The 26633-nt window shown below is 38.4% G+C and overlaps 14 protein-coding genes and 1 non-coding gene across 15 annotated transcripts, besides 1 other annotated feature; 11 read left to right on the forward strand and 4 right to left on the reverse strand.

The window, feature by feature from the left end:
* Positions 1-10: 10 nt before the first annotated feature.
* Positions 11-1060, forward strand: ANY1 (Any1p; the record flags this gene model as incomplete). Its single annotated transcript, XM_018132269.1, has 1 exon — positions 11-1060. One exon carries the CDS (start codon positions 11-13, stop codon positions 1058-1060), a length of 1050 nt encoding a protein of 349 aa, XP_017987758.1.
* A 1358-nt stretch (positions 1061-2418) lies between these two features.
* AW171_hschr42677 (HDR020Wp) lies at positions 2419-3837 on the forward strand (the record flags this gene model as incomplete). The annotated part of the gene is made up of 1 exon (XM_018132270.1): positions 2419-3837. The coding sequence occupies one exon, from the start codon at positions 2419-2421 to the stop codon at positions 3835-3837; it is 1419 nt and encodes a 472-aa protein (XP_017987759.1).
* Positions 3838-4019: 182 nt separating this feature from the next.
* SPO11 (DNA topoisomerase (ATP-hydrolyzing)) lies at positions 4020-5114 on the forward strand (the record flags this gene model as incomplete). The annotated part of the gene is made up of 1 exon (XM_018132271.1): positions 4020-5114. One exon carries the CDS (start codon positions 4020-4022, stop codon positions 5112-5114), a length of 1095 nt encoding a protein of 364 aa, XP_017987760.1.
* A 236-nt stretch (positions 5115-5350) lies between these two features.
* Positions 5351-5980, forward strand: ERP4 (Erp4p; the record flags this gene model as incomplete). The annotated part of the gene is made up of 1 exon (XM_018132272.1): positions 5351-5980. The coding sequence occupies one exon, from the start codon at positions 5351-5353 to the stop codon at positions 5978-5980; it is 630 nt and encodes a 209-aa protein (XP_017987761.1).
* Positions 5981-6212: 232 nt separating this feature from the next.
* On the forward strand, positions 6213-7439 carry RPN7 (proteasome regulatory particle lid subunit RPN7; the record flags this gene model as incomplete). Its single annotated transcript, XM_018132273.1, has 1 exon — positions 6213-7439. The coding sequence occupies one exon, from the start codon at positions 6213-6215 to the stop codon at positions 7437-7439; it is 1227 nt and encodes a 408-aa protein (XP_017987762.1).
* Positions 7440-7801: 362 nt separating this feature from the next.
* NNF2 (Nnf2p) lies at positions 7802-10132 on the forward strand (the record flags this gene model as incomplete). Its single annotated transcript, XM_018132274.1, has 1 exon — positions 7802-10132. One exon carries the CDS (start codon positions 7802-7804, stop codon positions 10130-10132), a length of 2331 nt encoding a protein of 776 aa, XP_017987763.1.
* Positions 10133-10712: 580 nt separating this feature from the next.
* AW171_hschr42682 lies at positions 10713-10784 on the forward strand. Its single transcript has one exon. It is a non-coding gene; the product is annotated as a tRNA-Thr (tRNA).
* Positions 10785-12248: 1464 nt separating this feature from the next.
* AW171_hschr42683 (HDR025Wp) lies at positions 12249-13064 on the forward strand (the record flags this gene model as incomplete). Its single annotated transcript, XM_018132275.1, has 1 exon — positions 12249-13064. One exon carries the CDS (start codon positions 12249-12251, stop codon positions 13062-13064), a length of 816 nt encoding a protein of 271 aa, XP_017987764.1.
* Positions 13065-13212: 148 nt separating this feature from the next.
* On the reverse strand, positions 13213-13602 carry CWC21 (U2-type spliceosomal complex subunit CWC21; the record flags this gene model as incomplete). Its single annotated transcript, XM_018132276.1, has 1 exon — positions 13213-13602. The coding sequence occupies one exon, from the start codon at positions 13600-13602 to the stop codon at positions 13213-13215; it is 390 nt and encodes a 129-aa protein (XP_017987765.1).
* Positions 13603-14180: 578 nt separating this feature from the next.
* Positions 14181-14404: a sequence feature (Syntenic conserved sequence found in Ashbya gossypii, Eremothecium cymbalariae, Eremothecium coryli).
* Positions 14405-14727: 323 nt separating this feature from the next.
* AW171_hschr42686 (RNA-guided endonuclease InsQ/TnpB family protein) lies at positions 14728-16110 on the reverse strand (the record flags this gene model as incomplete). Its single annotated transcript, XM_018132277.1, has 1 exon — positions 14728-16110. One exon carries the CDS (start codon positions 16108-16110, stop codon positions 14728-14730), a length of 1383 nt encoding a protein of 460 aa, XP_017987766.1.
* A 1505-nt stretch (positions 16111-17615) lies between these two features.
* OAZ1 (Oaz1p) lies at positions 17616-18405 on the reverse strand (the record flags this gene model as incomplete). The annotated part of the gene is given in 1 exon segment (XM_018132278.1): positions 17616-18405. Coding segments are annotated over 1 exon segment (789 nt in total).
* An 824-nt stretch (positions 18406-19229) lies between these two features.
* Positions 19230-20183, forward strand: AW171_hschr42688 (HDR029Wp; the record flags this gene model as incomplete). Its single annotated transcript, XM_018132279.1, has 1 exon — positions 19230-20183. The coding sequence occupies one exon, from the start codon at positions 19230-19232 to the stop codon at positions 20181-20183; it is 954 nt and encodes a 317-aa protein (XP_017987768.1).
* An 880-nt stretch (positions 20184-21063) lies between these two features.
* On the forward strand, positions 21064-22290 carry AW171_hschr42689 (glycosyltransferase family 15 protein; the record flags this gene model as incomplete). The annotated part of the gene is made up of 1 exon (XM_018132280.1): positions 21064-22290. One exon carries the CDS (start codon positions 21064-21066, stop codon positions 22288-22290), a length of 1227 nt encoding a protein of 408 aa, XP_017987769.1.
* A 106-nt stretch (positions 22291-22396) lies between these two features.
* Positions 22397-23524, forward strand: CNS1 (HSP70/90 family co-chaperone CNS1; the record flags this gene model as incomplete). The annotated part of the gene is made up of 1 exon (XM_018132281.1): positions 22397-23524. The coding sequence occupies one exon, from the start codon at positions 22397-22399 to the stop codon at positions 23522-23524; it is 1128 nt and encodes a 375-aa protein (XP_017987770.1).
* A 146-nt stretch (positions 23525-23670) lies between these two features.
* Positions 23671-26001, reverse strand: SLI15 (Sli15p; the record flags this gene model as incomplete). Its single annotated transcript, XM_018132282.1, has 1 exon — positions 23671-26001. One exon carries the CDS (start codon positions 25999-26001, stop codon positions 23671-23673), a length of 2331 nt encoding a protein of 776 aa, XP_017987771.1.
* Positions 26002-26633: the final 632 nt, after the last annotated feature.

Below are 26633 nucleotides of genomic sequence, written 5' to 3' on the forward strand. Positions count from 1 at the left end.
CACTACTCAAATGAGTTTAGGAGTAACTGGACATGCTATACTTGGCCAGGCTGCTGAAGCAGCTGTAGAGGCACCGTCATATGGCTCCTATCTGCCGAAAATTGATCAGTTTTATATACCGCAATGGTTGACCCTGAGCTTCGTCGCCAATAATATTATTAGTTTTACACCGCTACTATCTTATGGGACTACAGTATGGAGTATATCCCGTTCAAGGACGGCATTAGGATTTTCTATCGATATCTGCGCTACGATGCTAATAGCAAGCATTTTAAGAGTATCTTACTACTTGATTAGCCCATATGAAAAAGCCTTACTGACACAATCTTTGTGTATGATTTTCATACAAACAATATTATTGTACACCAGCTTGTACTATAGACCCGAAGAATACAAGTTTGAGAGTTTAAAGCCGATAGAACCATTTTCGGACCTATTAAAAGATACTTGGCACGAGTATTTTCCAGTTAGCATGTATGGTTCTAGTTGGAAAGGTTTTATCAAGACGGCGGACTTTAACACTCTATTGGGTTTTAGTGAGAAAGCATTATTGGTGGTAGTTTACAGGTTTTTAAAATTTTTTGACGCTAGTTACCAAAGGGTTGGTGGTTTTTGGCAATGGGATGATACAAAAAGATTTTGGAAGTTCCTATTATGGTTTTTTGTTTGTCAATTTGCTGGCACTTACGTGATTTCCAAAGTACTGGGATGGGAAAGTCTTACAATATGGATGGGGTCGATTATTGGATCTTTAGGGTTACTTATTGAATCTCTACTTCCGTTGCCCCAAATTTCTATATTGCACAAATTGCAAAGTGTTCAAGGCTTTAAATTGATACTTCTAGTTAGTTGGTTGTGTGGTGATATACTGAAGATAACTTATTTGGTTTTTGGTGCTAGTAACATTTCTTCAATGTTTGTATTCTTCGCATTATTTCAAATGAGTTTAGACATGTACATTGCGTTTTTGTACGTCTACTACAAATATTACTTTCCCAGTAAAAAAAGGGTATGCACATCACTGATAGAAATGCAAGAAATGCTACCCACGGACGCTTAACTTAAAGTTATTGTTTATCATACATCGTTAAAATTTGGTTTTATTACCTTTCCAATATGCAGTACCGCATTACACAGATTGCCCTACACTATAAAGTACATTGAGAATGGCTTTGAAATTTAAGCACTCAATTCACAGTCATCTACTATCGTTATATTTACGTTATTTTATATATCATTGTGATAATATCTTCATTTCAGCATCTCTCTTTTAATACACGAAACTTCGTATCCATTTTAGAGGACCTACCTACAAACTTATTACTTTTGTCTTGCTCAATAAAGGTTGCTCTGTAGACTACAGAAGTGAAGTTTACATTTTCCTTGGCAGTCAACTAGTCATACCCAAATTATTAACAGTGTAATAAGACATAAACTGACTATGCTACGAATTGTAGGTTTTTGCGACAATAGAAGCTACAATGAATTAACTGACATTATGCTGCAAGCAACCAGATAATAAATAACTTTTAAGCGACAGAGACTATATTATCGCTTTAAGTGGAATAAAGGCATTTTCCCCATATTTCAAACGTACAATCTATCTTGCTCTTACAGAGCGGCTGAAGTACTAGAGGTACTAAATTTAAGATTTAAATTTTAGCTTTTAGATTTTTTAACCGTGAATTACTATTTTAAGTTTAAAAGACAAGAGTGCATGGAAATTTTAAAGTGAACGGAGTTAAGTAGACTATTGATTTAAAGTTTAACATGGATGAGAAAACTCGAATTTTGTAAGTACCATATCAAGACTGCTAACGGGATTCTATCCGAAACAAATCGGATTTTTGATCTATAAATTGCATCGTTCATTTTTACACCTACTGATGTCTCTTGGAGGAGATCAGCATTTCTATCTTAATATCTAAGATGACCTAAGTATGATTTTAAGGTCCCATTGTTGCACTTAAAGAGTTCAGCTTTAACAGCTGCGTTTACATATGCTGTACGTACTAAAAGGTCTGGACCAGATTTACAACGCTTCTAAAGACTAGTACATGTCTCAATTTCATGTCTCATTAGCATCGTAACACCTTTAGAATATCACAATTAACGTAGAGGTATTCGGAATAAGTAGTTAAACCGCGATGATTATCCCATATTAATTGTGCACTTTCCCCACATAATGCTATAAACTGGTGGTTGTTAATTGAAAGCATTCGTTTGCTTTGCTTTAGGCAAGTTTAGTATGATGAAATTAGGGTAATGTCTCAAAGATTTAAGCTTTTCTTTTCTTTTAATCTATTCGTTTCCGGATATCCCAGATGTCATCGGTGAGGAGTAGTTCTTGGGATATAAAATATGATAACCAAACGATCACTTAATGGCGCAAAAACTGCAATTCAAAGAATCTCATAGATGTATGGAAATTTCCGTTATTCAGCTGTACGAACGTGTTTAAGAAGTCTACGATTTGTCGGTCAACAAATTAGGACGGTTACTACTGAAAGTATCACACGGGAAGGAGATGGACGTTTTATTACAAAAGAAAGGTCCTTCAAGAAAGGTGTTTTAAACACAATTTATGACAACTATACTACAACTGTTACATATAAATTAGAGGAGGGACAGAGTGAGCCAGTTACGGTGGCCTTCAGCAACTTATTTTTAAGGGACGCTTCAAAGTCTCTAATGTCAGTCGATCCGGGCTCTGGTCAAAAATTATTTACTACAGGATCTCTTTTATTAAACAAACACTCCATGATTCCCAACAGGGTGGAAATTGTGAGCGATGGCAAAGCTGTTAAAGTTGATTGGTCTGATGGCGATTCATTCTCTTACTCTTTAGAATTTTTACACGAACATTCTGGATTATACCCTTTAAACTACATATCAAAACATGACCCAGTGCTTTGGGATAGAGACCTGATGGCGGCACAGATAGAAAGGCAGCTGTACATTGATTACGATTCTTTTATATCTAGCAATTCGAGCAAGGGGCTGTATAGATCGTTGATCAACTTGCAAAAATATGGAATAACTTTTGTTAACAATATTCCTGAACAAGTCCCGGGGCGACCAGTGTATGTTAAAAAAATAGCAGAGCATATCGGTAATATATACCATACTTTTTATGGAGAAATTTTTGATGTCATCAACAAGAGTTCCGCAGAGAACATTGCCTACACAAACCATCCATTGCCGTTGCACATGGATCTTCTCTACTTAGAAAATGTTCCAGGATGGCAGCTGTTACATGCTATAAAAAATTCATTTGGAGGGAAAGAAAGCGGGGCAAATTATTTCGTTAATGCATTTCGTGCTGCGAAATATGTTTGTGAGACAGATATTGACGCATACAATGCACTAAAAATTGTTCCTATAAACTATGGGTATTTCCGTGATGACAAGCGTTACTACCAATCAAGGCCATTAATAGAGGAAAATGACTATATCGAGAGCAATGCTTCAACTGGGCTGTTTTCTGACTTAGTGAAGTGTGTGAACTATTCCCCCCCCTTTCAGAAGCCCTTAACGTTTGGTATTTGGGATAAACCAAAGGATTTATCCGTGATTACACCACATCAAAAGTTGACTGAAAGATTTAGGTTTAGGGACTTCCAAAGAGGTTTAGCACTGTTCGAGGATTACATTAATTCTCCCGAAAACCAATATCGAGTTAAGTTACCTGAGGGTACATGTGTAATTTTTGATAATCGCAAGATCTTACATGCCCGTACAGCGTTTAATGGCAAGAGGTGGCTACAAGGCTGCTATTTAAATAGAGATTGCGTTGAATCCAAGCTTCGATACCTTGATGAGACATATGGTAAGTAATAGTAATTTTCATACATAAACTTATTTACCTCTATGAGTATATGAGTTAACTTTTTTTGCCTGATTATCGGTTAACTTTTTTAGGTTGGAGAAATGGGCGGCTAAATAAGAGCACTAAGTTTCCTTCGTATCTTAATGAAATAGAAAGCTGATAGTTAGAGTACGAAGGAACCAAGCAAGATATGCTAAAGCCTTCTCTACATGACCTCATGGTGGACAATAGCAACCGGTTGCAGTTGCATTCCGCTTTACGAAACGTTTCTGTGCGAAGAATACAGTTGGGGCCTTTAATTACTAAAGATCGTATATTTAGTGAAATAGGAACAGTATTATCTCTTACAAAGAATGCAATTCAGCTAAGTAATAATTATGTTGAGATAAGAATCGAAAAAATTGGTGGGAAGTACTCCAGAGTCGAATATCCCGCTCGAAGCCTTTCAGGCTCATCGGCAGCTAATAGAGCGGCGGTATTTTTAAGTATTCTTAAAACGGTACAGGCTAAAGTGAATTCCAATGAAACCACAACCGTTAGAGATTTATATTACGCAAATGTGGAACTGTATAGAAATCAGAAAGTTGTTGCTGATTGGATCAAAACGCTAGAAGGCTGTTTTGGAGTAGAAAAGTCTGCATTTCGTGTTGTTGCAGCTCAAAAAGGTAAATTCTGTTCGCCGGTGGAACTTACAATTGATAATGAAAGTTATCTGGGAACTAATCTAGTTCCATACTTATCTCAAAACAGCATAATATATTGTACTGAATGGCAGCACATAGAAATGATAATGGTGGTAGAAAAAGATGCGGTCTTCCATAGATTGTCACAAGATCCGAAATATTGCTATAATAAGATCCTAATAACGGGAAAAGGGTATCCAGATGTACTGTCTGTCACTTTCTTACGTCAATTGATACAAGCTACTCCAAAACATATTACATTTCATGTACTTGCAGACAGTGATCCCTATGGGATAGACATTGTGCAGAAATATTGTCAAGGCGTAGGTTTCCCATTTAGTAACAAGCTGAACTACAGCGGAATCTTCATTAGGGATCTATTGGAGAATACCAGATTGACAATTGGTACTTTAGGTTGTGGTCTTTTATTAAATTTATCAAGAAGAGATTGGAATATGTCACAAAGAATGCTTGTAGTATTGAGTGATAAGAGAGCCCCCAGTAGTAACACAGTTAGCGACAACAATAGAGCAATAATACGAAGAGAACTCCAATGGCAGCTGATATTTTTTAAAAAAGGGGAAATGAACTCAGTGATATAGATCAAGTCCCCATAGTTACGGTAAATATCTACTTCGCATCGTTCTTACAGTTTAATTATATCTCACGTTATAACTTTTTTAATGAAAAAAACTTTGAATTAAACTTGACAAGTGTAACCAGAATGAGGAACTAGATCTGCGTAGGTTAAAGTATCATTTGTTTGTTTGAACCACCAGATTACTAATTGAAATACATAGAAGAGGTTTAACTCAGCTCAATTTGAAAGCAAATTACAATGCTACCAAGCTTCATAGTTTTTGTCACCCTGTTATCTGCATTTTCCTCATTGGGGTTCGCCAATCCCAATGTGTACGCCCCATTTGCTATTACACTACCACCGTTCTCAAAGGAATGTCTTTACTACGACATGATTGACAATAAAGATTCAATAGTGATCTCATATCAAGTCCTTACTGGTGGAAACTTTGAAATTGATTTTCAAATTACGGACCCATCTGGAAAGGCTATTGTAGAACAGAAACAAAAAAAGTATTCTGATTTTCTATTGAAGTCTTTTGGATTAGGCCAATACTCCTTTTGTTTTACTAATTCATACGGTACAGCTTTGAAAAGGGTCGAGATCACTTTGGAATTGCAAAAGCAAATATTGGAGGAAGCACAACCACCCGAAGACATTGTGGCTAATAATGCAGTCGAAGAAATTGACAGAAACCTAAAAAAGATTACGAAGTCGCTAAACTACTTGAGGGCAAGAGAATGGAGAAATATGTCTACTGTTGCATCCACTAAATCTAGACTAGTGTGGTTGTCCATTTTAACTATGGGTGTCATGGTTGGCATCAGCGTTTTACAGTCCTTAATTGTCCAGTATTTCTTCAAAGATAGACATAGAAACTACGTTTGATATAAAATATAACTATAACTTTCAAGAAGGCTATATAAATACCGCTGTTTCGCTTGCATCTCCTAAAGGTGCGAAGTTCTTCTCTCTATTGGTATATGTATCATTATACACGTATTCTATCTATAGATTTTAGGTGAACCATGTAATCTTTAATGGGTGGCAAAACAGCTGAACTACAATTTAAACTTCGAGTGCTATCAAATCCCCAGGTAACAATTGTGGTTAGATTGAGATGTCAGACGACGAGGGAAATTACGTTGAGCCTACCGTTAACAAGGTTCCAAATTATGAGGTTTCTGAACATGCATTTATACTTACACAACGAAGACTATCTGCACGCCACGCAGATTCATTAAAATTTGTAATGGAAAAGATTAAAGAGGAAAAGATGGCGCCATACTATAAGTATTTATGTGAGGAATATCTTCCTAATGGCATGCTGAAGTGGGACCAACAATTATACGACTCTTTAACGGACTTGAATACGCAAGATATTACTGAATTGAAGGAGCATTTACAGGAGATAGAGGAGAAGGACGAAGGAGAATTAGAAAAGGCACAGTGCTGGATTAAGCTAGGTGAGTATTATGCTCAGATCGGTGATCGTACCAATGCAGAAGAAACCTTAACGGAAGCAATGAACAAAGCTGTATCAATGGGCGCTAAGATTGATATTATGCTCACTATAACAAGATTAGGGTTCTTCTACGATGACCAGATGTTTGTGAAAGAAAAATTAGCTCAAATAAACGCTATGATTGAAAAAGGAGGTGATTGGGAGAGACGCAATAGATATAAGACATACAAGGGTATCCATTGCCTTGCGATTAGAGATTTCAAACAGGCGGCAAACTTATTAGTCGACTCATTAGCAACATTTACTTGCGTTGAATTAACATCTTATGAGAATATCGCTACCTATGCGTCTGTGGCAGGTTTGTATGCGCTTGAAAGAGTTGATCTAAAGGCAAAAGTCGTCGATTCTCCCGAATTATTGTCATTGATGTCAACTACTCCAGCCTTACAGTCTATTACTTCATTAACGATTTCATTATACACCTCTGAGTATTCCAGTTATTTCCCGTACTTATTAGAAACTTACGACAACGTTCTCATCCCATGTAAGTATCTAAGCAGGCATGCTGATTACTTTGTCAGAGAAATGAGAAGAAAAGTTTATGCTCAATTGTTGGAATCATACAAAACCTTATCTATAAAATCCATGGCTAACATATTTGGTGTGTCAGTTGAGTTTCTAGACAAAGACTTGAGTAAATTCATTCCAAACAAACAGTTGAACTGCATCATTGACCGTGTCAATGGTATTGTTGAGACGAATAGACCTGACAATAAGAACGCACAATACCACCAGTTGATAAAAAATGGAGACAGTTTATTAACAAAGTTACAAAGATATGGGGCTGCTGTGAGATTAACTGGTACTGACCGTTCAACCTAATGTGTAGCTTCAGCGAAAGAGATTAACAATGGTTTATCATTCGATTTGCAGTGTATATATTGATTTCGGTACCTTAGGTAAAACGGAACGAGTTAATCTTCAATTGTATAATGGATAGTAACTATATATGTTATCCGATTCCCGTGGTTTTGTCCGGAATTTTCGGGGTTCTTTTTTCTTCGAGAGTACTTCGTACGGTTGACACATCTAAAAAACATTTTTGGAACTGTCAATTACATGCCATATAACCCAGCGTGTACCTGAATTAAAAAAAAGGGTCTCATTCTTATATTTTAGTGCTATCAGATCACAAACGCAAGGATTCTAATCTTTGTTAGTACTGATTGCAAATAGTATCTATTATGGAGGAACAGCGTCCGTCTCTCCACAGTCACCTTTACAAACATCAGTGGGCTGATACTATAACGCTGTTGCTTGTATGCCTCTCTTTCAATATCTTAACAGTTTCGTGCCTTCTAATAGTATTTATTCTTGCTACCACCTCGCAGAATTTCATTTCTTTATGGCTTTCGGTTTCTAACTCAACAAAATACATTATAGATGGTGTTGATATATTTGATAGAGCCAATACTGAACAAAAGGTGCCAACTGTGAGTGGTAAGAATTCCAAAAAGGCGTTGGTATCAAAGAATCAACAGGTATTCTCAGCGGGATATGATAAGCCGCCTGGGTGGAGTTTTGGCCGTCGTTATTTAGGATTGGAGATTGTGTTGGCTTGGATATTTTATGGACTTCGAACACAATATTTTATGATACCCATTGAGAACTTTGCAATATCTATCATTGCTAGCACGCTAATAAACGACAAGATAGACACACTAAAGCATGCAGTATTATGCTCCATCCTCTATATTATTTGTACGAAACTATTAGAGATGCCTACCAATGATACAAGCATTTCATCTATGTTTTCTGAGAACTTACCAGTGGGCATGAAACCGCTCAAATTTATTAATGCATTGAACCCAATTCCAATCTTAATACGTCATGTACCTTTTCTGAAGTATGCTCTATCATTCCATATTGTTGCTCAATTTTATGTGAACATTAAATGTTTTGTTTTTAAACCAATTCATTTGTTTTACAACACTGATATGGAGGTTTATGGTAATGCAGCAGAAATTGCTACAACTGTTACGGGTACAGGAGCCAATACTAAATTGATAAACTTAAAAGGCATTGCTGCGAATGAAATCTCAGGGGCACATTCAGCTGCTGTGATCGACCTTTCTCCAATACAACAAACGTCAACATATTCTTCTAACTTTACTTCGGCTAGTTCCAAAACCCCAGTTTCTTACCTTACATCGTTCGTGGATGAAGTGAACATTTCACAATTCCCTCTAGATGCGGTAGACACAAATGATACCGTCAATGAACACTACAATATATCATTGAATTACGGTGAAGACCAACCGGTGTTTGATTTGATACGGGCTATCACTGATGCTAATATAGGTACTTTTATCTATAAACTTTTCAAGGATAAAAACAAATACCCTTTGCCTCCATTGTGGTCCATGTTTACTGCTTTTAAGATAATGTGGTTTAAGAAAACTTGCCTAACGAAAGATACCGTGAACTTTAACAGTAGTGTCTGCTCCTCACATGTCAATGATTACAATACATTAAACATTATTCCTAAAACATGTTCTGCAAATTGCAGCGTATGCATAACATCTATCGGCTCTACAAGTATAACGTTTTGTATTGACAATATAACTAATGGGGAACTAATCATCCTTGTTAACGGGGTAATATGGCCTCAAGTATTCTGTGCAGAAGACGACAACTACCCAAGAAGGCTGCATACATTAGTAAGCGGTCTTATTCCCTCATCTTTATTCGAAGTTCAATTTATTAAAAGCAGCTCTTTTCAAAATTGCAAAATAGTGGACTTAGTTATAAGAACACAATCTACAGGCAACAAGAATAGTTTAAGTTTTCCCTCAACGTGCGAAAGGGCTTCATTATCGCCTCAAATGACGTTAAAGCACTCGATAATCACTACCAATAAATTACTTCTCGAGGAACGGTCAAAATTAAAGAAAACGAAGAAGGAAATGGGAAGGAAACTTAACGGATTGCGACAGGAAATAGACCAGATTAAGGGAAAAATTGCATCCAATGTCTCACAGGATGAGAAGACAACATTTAAAATAGATAACCTTAAAAATACATTACAACAAGCTGCAGCACACGTAGCACAATTGGAAGCAACACTATATGACCTGACAGCAGAGGAAGTGCCATTAAAAGCCGAATATTTGAAATCAAAAGAAATAGTTCATCAGAAGAAACTAGAATATAATAAGCAAGAAGCCTTATACAATAAGGATTTACAAAACTTTTCGGCGACTCTTGGGCGACTTAAACATGAGATTCAGCAGGCATCCACCAAAAAGGAAAAGTTATTAGCGAAACAGGAAAAGTTGATAACTGAACTCCAGCCATTTGACGACCAATTCTTAAAGTTTAAGGATGTTTTCACAAAACAATATGGTATTGTTCGTAATAAGTTTATACAGCTTAGACTACGGGAAGCTAATGAGCTTGAAATGGAAATAAAAGGGCTAGAACAGGATATTAGCCGTCTAGAAGAAGAATATGCTGCCTTAAATCACTTAATGCAGCCAGTGAAATTTAGTGATAGTACCCTAATTCTGAAATGATAATTGGCACGGTAAGTATAGGATAACTCTCGTTTTTGATTTGTTATTTTCCCGTACCTTATCCTAAAGGAGCTTAAATCACCTAAAGTGTATGCATCAACTTCGAGACGTAATGCTAAAAAGAATATGGTTGCAGGTCATTATTTCTTTAAGAAGATCACCTACCGTCAAGCACGCTTACATAATTAACAGCAAATTACGCAATTCGATGATTATAAATGAAATTCAGTCAAAAACCGGCTGGACAATATGACCACTACTATAGAACGTGCGGGATTAATATACTGCATTATGTACTATAAATGTTATAATAATAGCAGCATTCAAAAAGCTTAATTAATAGATGATCTCGATTTTCATGCATTATGTCCTCTTAACAAAAGTTACAATTATAGTAGCCGGAAACAAACTTTATAGCCGTAGAATAAAGTTAGTAAGTGATCTGAAATTTAAGCCTGGGTATCTACGGCAACTATTGTTACTGGCAATATCAAATTTTAACATCGTTTTTAACTACTTTAGTAACCGAAATCCCGTTGGAGCTATTTGACCTCACTACATAAAAGTTATACAACAGCTTGCCCTGTTAGCTTAGTGGTAGAGCGTCGCACTTGTAATGCGAAGGTCACTAGTTCAATTCTGGTACAGGGCATATTTTTGCCGCGGTATAAATTTTTTCTGTAGCGGCACGTCCCCACCTAAAAATCTCGCCATATGCGGAATAATCAGCCATACAGACCGTAGCAGTCCCTATCACTTCTATATAGCCGAGATTCCTTTGACGGAAAAACTAGGCAACGGCTTAGTGACGCAGTGTTCGGACGAAATAAAATGAGCCAAGAAACACTATTGTCCGAAGTGGTCTGATACAAGGCAATCAATCTACTTGCAAGTAGCGTACGATCGCATTGCTACTGCAGGTCGCTTTACGTGGGGATTTTCAGTATTTTAATGCTCTACCGAAATGTTATTCTCCAAGTCCCTTACCCCGAAAGGCATATATAGGCTTCTTTAGTAAGTTCGCCGTGCGTAGCTCCAAGGGGCTTATCATTTCTGCTATCTCTACATTATAGGTTAACAATGTTCGTAATTCTTTAGAAATTAGAATAAGACCACTAATGATACCTTAGGAAGAGAAGAACCTCTTTTAGCAAGGCAGATGAAATCCTATATCAGTAATTTGCTCCAGAATTCACAATACCTTCGCTTTAGTCATGATTAATATTGTGTCTGCATTCCCATATCGCTTAATTCTTGGCAGCGTAGAGCTAAATAAATAAAAAAACCAGTACATTTCTGTACATAAAGAAATTTCATTATAATGGCTATTACACTTATCAACAGCCTTTGCGAAAACATATGGCACCCCACCTTTGACCTAACCCATAATTAAACTATTCGTCTATAAACCTACGATAGTTTAATCGCAAATATTTTGGTCTGTTCCTATCGTGGTTTCTATTTCCGTTTTTCGGCTGGTCTGAATTACTTATTGCACATCCCGATTCCTTATACGCGTGCCTACATAGATATAGTAGTTAGACAATAGTAGCCGATTTTAAAGTTTTGATACACAGAAGGTCCCCGCTGCGATGAGGGGGTTAAAAAAACGCTATTATTCATTCGCTGCATTTTTGGCGTGTAAACATATATGCGCGTAGCTTTCTTTGAATACTAGACAATAGAAGGTTCCCAAATCTTATGCTAGTTGATAGGAAACTTCACGAATGTACCAAAAGATACATGATTCCTCTGTGTACGCGACTGTTTGCCTGAGAGGGAGGAATCTCCTCTATGATAGGTCATTATTACCATATAGTACTGGTCCAGATAGTTCAGGCTGCCGGTTAGGAAAAGTTTATTTTAGACACAATTGTTGCAGCACGTCATCAGCAGTAGATTCCGTTTCATTTCTGGTAACAATTAAACAGCTCAGTGTTGCTCAACGGCAGCGACTGAGCTGCATTTACCTGTTTCTACATTGTGAGATTGTGCTTACTTTCTTTCTTTCTTTCTACCAATAATACATCCAACATATATAAGGGCGGGGGCGTTGCAGGTGCACAACGGAGACACATTCGTGGAGCATAGCTGGGTAAATATAATATAGGCTAAAATGTGTGTTGTAGCAGTCGCTGCCTCAACTGTCCGTAATACATCTTCTACCGCAGCAGCAAGTGATACAGCTTCAAGTGTCGCGATGCGTCATCGGGCCCATGCTCCAAAGACAGAGCTTATTTATTCTGCGCAATACAAGCGTATTTCTATACCCGAGCTACTAAACCACGATTCATCCACTGCCGCACCCAAGAAGGAGCAGGTAGAACAGCGGACCAAGAAGATGCTTGGCGCTCCGGTGAAGAGCGAGGCGGTGCCGGCACCTAACATTCCTACCGCTTTCGCATCGCCAAGATCCAACACCCCTAGCCCCAGCTCTGTGGCGAGGAGGCCTCAGGGCAGGCCCATCACACAGAAGTTAGTTGGTATGTTTACGATTTATGATTGCAAAGAAGACCTGATTCTCGATCTTGTAAGGACAGAGTGCTTACAACTACTAAGGGGGCCTTCTGCACCAATCGTGAAGAGACCTAACGTTTCATGCCTCCAAAAAATCATTGACTTAAAAGAACCTACAATATACGACCAACTAAAGATACAGTTTCAGACGGATGATACCCTTCAGTTTATTAAACTTATCAGAGATCACAAAGGGAAGTTGCTTCGCTTGGAAACCGTTCCTTGCAATGAATCCCAGATTAATATAGACTTCATTAAGAGAAACGTTTGCTATCCAAGATACAAGTCGAATATGAAATTCTACTTAATAAGGAGTGACTCGTTACAAAATAAGTTCATCTATTATCACAACCGCGGGACATTTGAAAGGGAAAAGCATCTGATAGACCTGAACATCGAGGTCTGGGTTAGATAACGTCCGCGGATAGAAGAGAAAAATAGTAACTGTTAGACTATGTTTACACAACAAATAGCCACACTTTAATGGGAAGGGATACTATACCAAAAATATAATTTTTTATTTTAAATAAAAAAAAATAGACGGCATGAAATTATTATTAAAGCTACTTGCTATCGCGTTGACTTCGAGGAATGTAGGCGTTTGATATCTGCTGACTTTCGTTCATTTGTGATAAAAGCTTACTACGTAGCTCATTGCATTTGACGTCAATGACATCTTCGTCGTCATTTCCTTCGTCTTCTAGTCGGTCTCGCAACTCACTGACTTTTACTTCCACTTCTCGCTTGCTATTTCTTTGCGATATACTGTTATCAACATTGCGCACGTTGGTCACCTTAGTGCCGACACTCGTTTGTTCCTTAGTGTTCCTGTATTGCCTCGATTGATAATTTTTCGCATCTCTCTTTTCATTGTTGTCAGCCAGCGACTTTACTACGTACCCGGAAGTTGATGAACCTTTAGCCGTTTTAAGACCAATTCCATTGTATGACATGGCTCGACTTTTGTTTGGCTACTATGAAGTATAAGGCTCGCTTAATGGATATAATTCTGAACGTGAAGTACTGAAAAATTATAATGCGTTTCTTTTCTTGATAAAATTTCTATTTGCATTTCTATAACGTAGGCGGGGCAGTGAATTTTATCATTGGCTAGTCGGATGGCTAAGTTAGTAGCCACGTAGATCAAAAAAACGCTATCAGACGGATTGAAGTAAATCAAACATCATGGATTTTAGGTGTAGACTTCAATCTTACTATTATCATTGCGCAGTTAGCTTCCTTTTGCCCTATAGGTTAACGATTACGTACAGATCCGTTTCCTTCATTCGTCTACGAAATCCTAATGCTTGGATATAGGCTTTGCCTGCAGTTTCTAGAAACTAATGTATGTCCATGTCAAAATTGGAATTACATGACATCATAATACAATGTCACGGTTCCGGATCCTCTAACGTTTGGATAATCTTAGCGGACAATAATCTTCAGATCGATTATGAAGTAGAGTGCCCTAAGGCACGGCTTTAAGTTATATTTAATGTACTTGGGATCAGCTTTTTTGTACTGGACAGAATTTTGAAATATTATGTGGTCTATGCATCACACATACACCGATACATAAAATTATATACCGATACATGTGTATTATCTCCCTAAACCTAACGGTCAGGGAAATTCCTAAGGGCAGCATGGCCCCCGACTGTTGACTTGCGCCAACAGTCATTTCAGTAACAAAAAAAAAGTCCCGAGCCACTACCTGCTTAATGTAACGAAAGTGCGCGTCATTTGACGTAATTGCGGGGTGTACAGGCATGGAATGATATCTAATGCGTTGCAACGGAGGCTCGACCCTGCGCTTTTTCTAAAAGCAGCAGTATTAGATATCACTCTTGATCTGGGTTAGATCTGGCTAGGCAATTGGAAAAAGTTTTTAGTATAGACGAATCGTATGGTATCAGGTGGGTTTAAACCCTACTTTTTATAGTCCTTTGGGATATGATATGATGACTCCTGTTTTAGGCTGGCTTTCTGCAACCTTGGCAATCTTGTTAATTAAAAAAAGGGAAATATTGCCAGCATTTCCGAAAAAGGTAATACAAATTTAACTCACGACTAACGCATTACTCGACCTCGCCTAGATATTTGAGGAGGATGTTCTTAGCAGCGTTGTGATCCCGATCAAAAACAGACTCACAGTTATCGCATTTGAATATCTTAGAAGCACCAATGTCACTGCGAACGCCACAGGAAGAGCATGTTTTAGTTGTAAATTCCTCATCTACTTCGATGACAGTTGTATTTTCAAAATGTTGAGCCTTATTCTTTAATCTTTGAACAAATAGACAGTGCTTTAGATTTGCAAGATTTGCTCTAACTCTACGGTTAGTTTTCTTGAAATTGTGGAAATTTAGCACTGGGATCAAGATGTAATTGTACTTGCTGGCAAGAAGTATACATGCCTTTCTGTGAATGTCATTAGCAAGGTTTTTCTTTCGTTGGTACAATCTTATGGCTACTTTACGCCTATTCCTTATCTTTCGCTTGCGGTCATCCTTTGACAACGGAGACTTCTTTCTAAGTTTGTACAATTCAGATTGTATTGATCGCAACCTTCTGTCTAAATGTTGTAACTTCAAATAGCCATCTTCACCAATCTCCATGACACGCTGACTGCTGTCATATGTTGTTAGGAATGTTCTTACGCCAGGATCTACGGCTACCGCATTAATAGATTTATCCGTTTTTGGCATTCTACCTCTAGCTTCGAAAGGAATTACTAAAAACCATTTCCCGTATTCCTTGATGAGTCGCGAATCGTGCGGAAGCTTTTCAGGTAATGGTTCTTTGCTCCGAAGGACATTCGTAGCAAATACATCATGATAGACACCTCTCGTAAGTCCCCATACCTTCTTCTCAACAGTCATACTTTGTCTATCCTTCACCTTCTTGAAATGAATCTTGAAGGGCCTCAAAGATTTTTTTGATTTGGCTAAGTTCGTTCTGTAATCCTTATCGAAGTCCCGCAAGCCATTGTCCTTGATGAGAAAAGGAACTTGCTTTAGATACATAAGAGGTGGGTATTTTTCGTAATCAAAGGATTTTTTTAATGGCGTAACCTCTCTCAGGTGTTTTAGCTTTAATTTAACCTTTGTACCGTTCTCTTTCGCTTCGTGACCCATTCGTATCCGTTCCGCAACCGCCAGGTTGTACATGTGTCGGGTAGCATTTAGCCACAACTGAAAAATTTCCCTTTGCTTTCGTGTGGGGTATATCCGAATTGTTTTAGGCTTCCATAAATCTTTGGTACCTGTACCATCACTGCTGCCGCCCTGCTTTATATCTTTGATGAGGACTTGATCCCCGGCTTCCTGACCATGATCAATTAATTTAAACGAAGTCCAGCTGGGTATATCTAATGGCTTTTTATATAAGTCGTTGCCTTGCTGCAAGACTAGCTTGCTTTTTAATGTTGCTTGTCTTTTCTTGTTTGGTAGTATAGTCATCGCTTCAGCCGCTGAGAGTTGATCTTGCTTGATCTAACTTGTAAAATAAATATGAATTTGAGCTAACCTTCCAAATTACTGAAATCATGGCCAACTTATATATCCCAATCCTTTCAGTGTATATGCCTTTAGTCTTGATGTATATTTTAACATGTTTATTCGTATGTCAACTATTCTGATCTAAGCGCCGGCGTTGCATATCAGGAACCACCAATTTTCGCTCTGATTTCAACTGCCAATTCGTTTTCCTAAAATGGAAGACACAGAAAATCCCATAGAAAAAGTTGATTCGATTTTTAACATAAGGAGAATCAGTATACCATATTATGAGTATAAGTGCTATTAAAACACGAACGCGTAAATATTTAGTACCTTAAGATTGGAGTGATGACTAGAAGGATAATACCTCTCTGGAATGTTTGAATTGGTTTTGTTTCGCGGGATTCCGAGCTGTGATACCCATTAAATCAAAGAACTAGTCTTTGATCCCATTTCCCACAGCAGGATAAGGGTGCCATTAGAACTATATATAGGCTAGTATATAGTGAGTATTTAATAGCATCTCTTTTTGTATCTGATTCCAGTGATCCAAGCTACTTACCGCTTCTCAGCGGTAAAATTCTGCTATTGATCCCCAGATCAAACCAAATTTAATCGATGAGTTTAGAGACACGAATTGTGATTGGCGCTAAAGCCTCAACGCACAGACGCCAAAACTCACCGATATCATTGACTGATATTTTCATATAGCCTTATTGGTACTAAATCAGATTAAATTGCATGACATCGAAGAGTCGCGAGTTATTAGGGGCAACCCCTGTGTTTGGTTCCTGAGATCAATTGGATCACGTTTATACTATTAGCGTTAACTATTTCGCGACAATATAGTCGGACTTGGATTACTTCGCAATTAAATCTAAAAGAGGATATTCCGCTGAGAGGATAAAAAGAAAATCCTACTATTTATTCTTTTACGGCAATATGCAATAATACCAAGGAGGGAAAGCGCTCAAAACTCAAGGCGCATCTCAATTAAGGTCGTGTGGAGACGTTTGGAGGTAGTACTGACGTAGTATGCTCTAATCATAGTGATTTTTAGTGAACACGAAATGTATTTATTTAGAGTTTCGTCCGATAGGGTAAGCCTTCGCGAAAACAATTTAAACCGTATACCGTTAGACAATGCCCAATTGTCCTTACCTTGTTTAGATGATCATATAAAGTGTTCATAGCACCTCTATGGTGGAGTTCATGGGCCAGATGTGCTTATGAGAGACTTATTTCTAAGCCACAATTGGGCTAAATAGACTATAATATCCAACCGCAAGACGAGCTTGGAGAAGTCATAACTATATAGAATTGCTAGTAGCAGAAGTTACACACAAAAGCATACGTAATATAGATGTGTACTATGGGTACCAGGGTACTGCATACGTATCTTGTGGATGCTTCAAAACTAAAAGAGCAAGCGTTTCTTCATAATCATCATCATAACAAAATATCTCTTAACATTCAAATCGAAAAACTACATATCTTTCATCATTCCAGAGTATTAGTGTATCATCCTCTGGCCACTGATCCCCAAAATTACGTAAAATATCCCCTCCTATCCAATGAAGATTCTTTCGCAAGTCCTTTACAGTTACGAAGTCCTCTCGCGGTACATATAACTGCAACCACTGACACCCATGCGGGAATAACTTGTTATTGCTAGCTATGAATTCCATCATCATGATCAACCAGTTTTTTAGGTCGACGACGGTGTTAGATTTGTTGTCCATGATCGCTAGTAGGACCCGACTGTTTTGCACAACCTTATAGAAGTGCATTCCGTAATGATCTATGATAACCCCGTATTGATCTCCAACCTGTTGGAACTCGGGATACTTGTCCTCCGCCGACATCTTACCCTTGCTCACGCATGTGATCTTCTTCCCAACGCGCTTTACAATGTGTCTTTGGAACGAACGATAGAACTTATCCGACTCCTCAACATTCCCAGAGCTGCTAGTCTGTACTATAAACTTCGATTCCATAACAGTTATGAAATCCCAATATAACTCTATTAGTTCTGCGGTTTTGACAGGTAGCAACTCATTAGAGGTGTCACGCTAACCATTCTTGGAATCCGGCGTGAGTCGATAACTCATAGTGGAACCTCAAGGGTTGCAGTAAAGCAACACTATTACGCTTCGCGAGTTGCATTATGGAGAACGACACACTTGTCACACCATGAGCCGTTATCGATTGCAAGATTCTACTTATGACTTGCTCCTTATTTTTTATATGGTTCATTTTTCTATGGAGTTTGTGACTTTAAATACCTTAGCTATTTTAACGTCCAGTCAAATTTCTTAAAACAACGAGCAGCCTTTTTTTTGGTAAAATCACGTTATAGGGCATTTTCAAGCCTCCGATTAAGTTAAAGGATCATTTCTAACTGATCAGCTACTCTTTGCTACTATATTTGCTAATTCAAAAGAAGTAAATAGCTTATTAGCCTCTATAGATCACCCACGACCGGAATATTTTATATTGATACCTTTTCAAGGCGTTAAACGAAGTTACTGATTTTCTTACAAAAGGACAAGGCGTGGGAAGGATATAATAGTTGTTGAGTCAAGGGAACCATCATATGTACAATTGGGAAAAAGGTTAGATGTCCCAAAAGCAGGTGCGCTATAAGGCGCTGTGATGTGTGTAAGCAGGCTTGTCATTTTCCCCAAAAAAAAAGGTACCTGCATAAGGGGCCATTAAAGCAAAATTGCAGCGTCAGAGCAAAAAAAAATGACATCTATAGAGCAATAAGTGGAAAATAAAGGAAAACTAGGATGATGTTAAGGTCCATCATCTGAAACCGTTGAGCTAATTAGTATCACGGTGATAGGTAGTGTTACAGTTGATGACGTGACATAAAGTTTAATGATAGCAAAATACAATATATGACTAAAGATAATCAAAAAATAAAGTAATACTGGATAAGAATTACGTTTATAAAAGCAGGATTTTAGTAGTTGAGACCTAGTTCTGCGAATTATACTGCCCCTATTTATATATTTGTTTAACTGTTAATTAGGCGACTAAAATATACACAGCTTAGCGACGAATTTCGTTAAAAAATGGCAGACTATCAACGTGATCTTGAGCAACCAAAAGGTACCTATGGTACTAATGATGAAGTGCGTTACACGACTGGAGCTGGTCATACTGGAAATAATGGAGCGGTTGTTAATCATGGCGCTGGTGTTAACACTACTGGCGCTGGAGTTGGTGGAACGGATGGGACACATGGTGGTCCATATGGTTCGGCAAATTATGACAGGGAAACGGGAGATTCCGCAAATGCCGGAACCGCAACTAAGAACTTGATAATAGCAGGTTTGGGTGAGTTTTTCGGTACATTTATTTTCTTATGGTCTGCATTTGTTATAGCACAAATTGCCAATGATTTTATTGCAGGACCTGGCTCTAACCCAGGTAGGATTATTATGATAGCTTTAGGATTTGGTTTTTCAGTACTTGCTGCCATGTTTATGTTTTACAGGGTTTCCGGTGCTAACTTGAACCCTGCTGTCACTGTCACCTTAATGTTAGCAGGTGCTGTTGCTCCAGTTCGTGGTGTAGTGATGATCATCGCTCAAATGCTTGCCGGTATGGCAGCTGGTGGTATTGCTCATGCGATGACCCCAGGTAGTGTCGCCTTTGCCAACAGTCTTGGCGGCGGTGCATCTAGATCTCGCGGTGTTTTCTTGGAGATGTTCGCTACTGCTATCCTATGTTTGGTGGTGTTGTTCGTTGCAGTTGAGAAGCACAGAGCTACATACCTTGCTCCATTTGCTGTTGGTTACACCCTATTCTTAGGTCACATGATTACTATCTACTACACTGGTGCAGGTTTGAACCCAGCAAGATCTTTCGGTGCTGCTGTTGCAGCAGGCCACTTCCCTAACTACCACTGGATATACTGGTTAGGCCCTCTACTTGGTTCTGTTATCGCTTTTGGTATCTGGAAGCTTTTTAAGGTCTTGGGTTACAAGACTTGCAGTCCTACTCAAGATGCTGACCATGAATAAAAAATGACTTATCAAAAGGCTTAGTGCCACTGGTTTTAAAGACATATATGATTTTGAAAACTTCTTATGAAGCTTTATTAAGCCCACGAACATAAGTATAACAATGTTTGTCAGTTCTTGCCGCTGAATATGTTGCTTAAACCGCGTACCGTGATGACCATGACGTACGAATCGGGGCTTTTTTATAATTAATATATATCCTGTTTAGTGCTTAATTGTTAATAAGGTATTCTCTCTCTCGCTATATTTTCTCGTTATATCTCTAACTTAAGATATGCTCCTGATTTGCATCTTAAAGTTTACCGATTGTTCAAAACTTTTTGTTCAATAGCCGCCAGTAATATCTTACAAGGGTCCGAACCCACCAAAAAACGACGATTTACGTATGTAAGTCCCTATTGTTTGCTGCGTACACATCTGTATAAGCCCCTTTATAAGCCCCTTTTATAAAGCCTTTTGGATCCTAGGTACTTTAACAATGCGAGTACAAACAATTGCCGGTTCTTCCGGTTATTAGCTACTGCACTCCCAATACCTCGTGCTTTTTTGTCTTTATGTCAATTTTATTTTAAGAATAACGTTTATCTTACACATCTCTTTATCTAAGTCCGGGTAATAGTCGAAATTTGAACTTGCTTTACGCAAAAGACGTTATTTCTGGCCACCAACGCTTTCTAAAGTACCCACTACTTCTAACCGAAAAACTAAACACTGATACACTAAGATCGAAGTTTTTCATTACCCAAATCTACTATCTAAAGAGCTTTTACCATATTCATAACCAATTCTATCTCATAATCCATAACTTATACTAGCTCATCGAATTAGGCTTTTGTAAACATCTTATAAGCACACATACCTGTCAACTTTATTGATAAAAATGACGCTACAAATCAGCAAAAAAATCATAAGATTGGCTATTATTGCTTCTATTGTTATGCTCATGCTTATGTACAATAGGGTTCCGGTAAACGATTACCTTTCTGATCGAGTAAAGAATATATCTGGTACTGTAACGGACAAAGTCGCCGATTACATGGGTGCTCCACCAGTCACAGATATTAAATCAAACCATAGTTTAGCCTTTGACCAACAGGATAATGGTCACAGCTCTGATACGTATTTGCAAGATGCAAGAGTAAAGGCATGTTTTGTTTCTTTGGTCAGGAACCGAGATCTCTGGGAGATTGTTCCATCCGTTAAAAACGTCGAAGATCGGTTTAACAGGAACTACAGGTATACTTGGGTGTTTTTGAATGACGAGCCATTTACGGAAGAATTTAAGACAGTTTTGCAGAATATTGTTAGCGGCGAAGCTATTTTTGAGCAAGTTCCAAAGGAGCACTGGTCGTACCCTGACTGGATCGATCAGGCCAAGGCTGCTAGAGTAAGAGAGGAAATGAGGGAGAAGTCTATTATCTACGGCGATTCAGAAACGTACAGACACATGTGTCGTTTTGAGTCAGGCTTTTTTTGGAGACACCCAGCATTAAAAAACTTTGACTGGTACTGGCGTGTCGAGCCTAGCACTAAGCTATTCTGTGATATCGATTACGATGTCTTCAGATGGATGCAAGACAATGATAAGGCTTACGGGTTTACTATCTCAATACACGAGTATGAAGCAACAATTCCTACGCTATGGGAAGCTACCAAAGAATTTATAGAGTTACACCCAGAGTACATTGCTCCAAACAATATGATGGACTTTATCTCTGACAATAAAGGTAAAACGTACAATCTTTGCCACTTCTGGTCCAACTTTGAAATTGCTTCATTAAACTTCTGGAGATCGCCGGCTTATACTGACTATTTTGAGTTTTTGGATCAGAAAGGAGGTTTCTTCTATGAACGTTGGGGAGATGCTCCAGTTCACTCCATTGCAGTATCTTTGTTTTTACCAAAAGATAAAGTTCACTTTTTTGATGACATCGGATACTTCCACAATCCCTACTCACACTGTCCAATTAAACAAGATGTCTGGACAAAAGGGAAGTGTTCTTGTAATCAACAAGATGATTTCACATTCCAAGGCTACTCATGCGGTCATAAATACTACGAAGCAAATAACATGAAGAAGCCTGCTGGATATGAGAAGTTCCAATAGTCCCGTACGTAATGTTATAAAATTCTGGTTTCTTTTTTTTAGAATTATACAAAGAATATAATTAAATTACCAGTTTAAACGTATATACAGTGTAAAAAATAATCCCATGTTGAATCATAAAAAACAGCAGAGGTATCGCCCTGGTCCCGGTGATCCGGCTGTACCGCCGCAGCTCGCCGACTTTCACGGGAAAACTTCCGATGAGGTATTGAAAGAATTGAACAAAATGCCATTTTTTATGACAAAGTTAGATGACGCTGGATCAGATAATGTTGAACTAGAGGCCTTAAAAGCCCTTGCATATGAGGGTGAACCTGATGAAGTGGCTGAAAATTTTAAAAGTCAAGGAAATGATTTGTATAAGGCAAAACGTTTTAAAGATGCCCGAATCATGTATACTAAGGCGATAAATGTTAAGCCAGAAGACAAAAATCTGATATACATGCTGTATTTGAACCGTGCCGCATGTGAATTAGAATTGAAAAATTATAGAAGAAGCATTAATGATTGTAAAACTGCGCTAGAATCGAATCCCAACTCTCCGAAGGCTTTCTACCGTATTAGCAAATCCTTTTTCAAGCTAAACAAGTTTGATGAAGCCTTACAGTCAGCCCAGTTGGGTTCAAAGCTTGACCCAAATAACCAAGACTTGCTTTTACTAGCTAGATCAGCGGAAATTCAGCTTGAGAAACTGAGGACTAAGGCCGCTAGTTTAAAGAAAGAAAAAGAAGAAAACGAACGGTTGGCAGCTATCTTAGAAACCGCTCTATCCGTTAGAAATATCACTTCTTTGAAATCTAAGGATCCGTCGGAGTTGTTACAAGAGGCTGACATAAAGCTGGAGAACGCTGAAGATATTGAATCTCAGTTGGTTATGCCCGCGATGGTTTTATATCCTATGACTGAGGAATTTGATTTTATAGCATCAGTCTCTGAATTGACTACCGTCGCCGAGATATTAGAAATGCTGCTTGATCGTCCTCCTGAATGGTTTGAGAAAGAGGGCCACCAAGATTTTATTGCCAACAAGCTGGTTGCATATATGGAAACGTTGAGCGGAGGGTTGGTTAAAGTGGGAAAGAATACAGACTTTTATACTATCTTGGGAACGCAGTCTCCTGTTATACCACTATTTGACAATGGTATACGGTTGTATGTTGTTCCAAAGGCTCAAAGTAACGAATGGGTCTCGAATTGGAGTAAAGAACTTGCAATCAAGAAAAGATTCTCTTAAGTTGTTCTAATAGCCTCAACTAACAAAAACGATTGTGAAATTTCCGTTTATGTAATTTTTTATTACTTACCTGTATATATAAATAGCTGTGTGCCGATGTCTATATGTGTCCCCCTCATATGTATCGTTCCTGATCCCTATTTTATTTATATGCCCATGCTAATACGCGTTGCTGATTGTCGCGATTTCAATCTAGATAATCTTGAGTTCTGGAAGATTTCATCGACATGTAATGGAGGTATCGGTCCAAATATTTTTTCTGCATCCCAATCTTGCTGTATTTTCAGCTGTGATTCTAGATAAGGCGATTGAGCCCATGCTGCTAAAACCTTATGTGAGCCGGATTCGTTATCTGAATCTGAATCAATATAAGGCAAGGTAGTCTCACCTAATGGCAAAGAATTTTCCATGTTTGGGTTATTATCGGTCACCTTCGCTCCAATATTTGATCTATGGTCGGCTGTATTTAAATCATATAAAATTGATTGGTTTGGTAATTTGGATAGATATGTGTTAGATGGTTTAGCCTTTGGTCTGGAACCCACTGGGTTTTCAGCAAACTCAGACAATATTTTAGTTCGCCTGTTTTTCTCCTCTTCTAGTTGGGACTTCCTTTTCTGTTGTTCCTGTCTTCGTCTTAGCAACTGCTGTTCCTGCTGGTTCCTCATCACTTCTGACAACCTTTTGTCCAACTTTCTCTTTAAATCATGTTTCTCAGAACCCGCCTGTGAAACCAACTGGAACTTTGTCAATCTATCATTAGGGCCCTTCAGAGGAATATTAGCAGATTTTGAGCCTGGGGAGGTTTCATCAACAATTGATTGATTACCAATTGAGTTTGTGGCCGCAGCTTTTACAAAGGGGCTAGAATCTGAATGCGTTAGCGCAAGTTTCGTAGTGCTGGAGGTGGAAGGAATCTTCAGAGACAATTTCGTACCAATTAAACCAGGAACTTTTGGTATTGGACTTTGAACTGTTGAGCGATACTCTGGTGAAGGATTCAAGTCGGATGTCAAGGTTGACTTAGCCATTGGAAGGAAAGGTTTCGAAGCTACACGCAGAGGTGTAGCACTTGGCTGTAGTTTTTGAGTAGAGTTTAAAGATTGCTTATTAACTGGTGAAGGATTGGCGCTCAATTTCCGCAACTTTGACGCCATATCTGGCCGTTTAATTGGAGTCATACTGCGACCTCTTTTCTCTTTATTGATGCTAGATTTCAAAGACGGCCTGTCAAGTCTCGGAATTAATGACTTTCTTTCAAGTTTAGGTTGTGCTGCTTTCTTCTTGTTGTCTGAAAGAGGGGCATTTGCTGCCAGTTTTTCACTAGCTAAGGTCGGGATTCGTGTATCGAAGATGCCCTTAAGTGTCGCTTGTATCTTATCGTTAGAGCGATCTCCAACCGCTGTTGATCGCCGTCTTACAGGAGAGCCGTTGGCATTTGCTTGCGAAGGAGTTTGAGGATATCGTCTAGCTGATGGTGACTGTAATCGTACTGGTGATCTTGAAATTCTGGACGGTGATCTGGAAATGCGAGTTAATGATATTTTCTTCTCAAAGGACTTCGTTGGGATCGAAGATAGCCTATCAAAAATTGAACTGCCTCGCTGCATACTACCTTGTAACGGTTTAGGCGCATCCGGTGCATTGAGATTTAGAGCTTTCCCCTTCCCAGTTGATGGCTGAACTACAAGAGGGTCTTTGTTCGGTAGCGGGACAAACATGTTTGAGCGCCGCAGTGTGCGATCTCTGCTGGGTGGAACCACTGTCGCAGCTTTGAAAGAAGTGGTGCTTTCAGAGCTTTTGGACAAAGATATCTTAGTTTCAGTTATTGATTTGTCTGTTCCTTGGTCAACTTCATTTATGCTGTTGTCGTTATCTTGTGCATCTTGTGTATCTTGTGTATCTTGTGCATCTTGTGCATCTTGTGCATCTTGTGTATCGTTTTGTATCTGACTATATACGCCCTCTTTTAAAGTTCTTTCCACCTTATAGGGTGACCAGGGTGAAGATTTTAACGCTGCTCTATTCAAGGTAGACTTCGAAGATTTAGGTGTATTAGATCCATAGTTCTTAGGTTTCTCATCGTCCCTTGATACATTCAAGTGCAGCTTAACTTTGGGGTCTTCATCCTCTGCTTTCTCTTTATCAGCATTAATACTAACCTTTGAGTTTGTATTATCTTGTTGGTTTAGAGATGAGTCCAAATTACCGCCCGCTAACTCTTTGTCGACCTTATCTTGTAAAGAGCCAGAAAATAGCTCATCCGCAGATGCCGCTGATTCTATGGCTTCTTCTTTAAAACCGACACGCCTCATTTCTAGATTCAGCCAATCATTAGCATCTTCAAGGAGCTCATTAATTTCATCATGTCCGGTTAATACAGTATCATTTAGTTTGTTAAGGGACTCTACAATCGACCTAGAATCCCCATGTCGCGTCCTCATGCGCTTTTTCGCTGCTTTTATAGCCCAGTCCATATGATCCTGACCTACTATTGACTCAGGTTACTACTGCTTGCTGCTATCCAAAGTTTCGTGTTTTGTAAACGCAGTTTATCGAATATCTATCTCCATGCGCTTCTAACAGTTTAGTTGTAATTTATGATACCCTGGATGCTCCAAGAGTTTAATAGCACCAAAGGGAGTCCTTGCTTCCTGTGTTTTTGCTTGGGTTGTATGTGTATACCAGCGCGTAATGTTTTTTTACAAAATTTAAGCGAGCTTTAATATCTAAAGGACCACCTTACTAGGCTATTATCTACTACTATAGTTAAGTCGTTTACATTTGGACTAGATCTCATTATCTAGGATAGTGAAATAGTATAGCAGTGTTAATTTTCACTACTAACTACTCTTTGCAAATATTCAAAGGTAGTCCGTCCCTTACTAAATGGTACCGTACAATTTAGGATGTAGAGTCCTCCCTGATGAGACCTTCTACTCTACTGCAAGTATAACTTCAGGGATACCTCTAATCTGAATTATATATCATAGTACCTTTATACATCATAGTACCTTTATACATAGGAAATATTATCAAAATAATAAAACTAACAGACCAGACGTCAACGACGTCTGTGAAACATACAACTTTAAACTATTTATATATG

Source organism: Eremothecium sinecaudum, chromosome IV, assembly GCF_001548555.1.
Source record: "Eremothecium sinecaudum strain ATCC 58844 chromosome IV, complete sequence".
Taxonomy (NCBI): domain Eukaryota; kingdom Fungi; phylum Ascomycota; class Saccharomycetes; order Saccharomycetales; family Saccharomycetaceae; genus Eremothecium; species Eremothecium sinecaudum.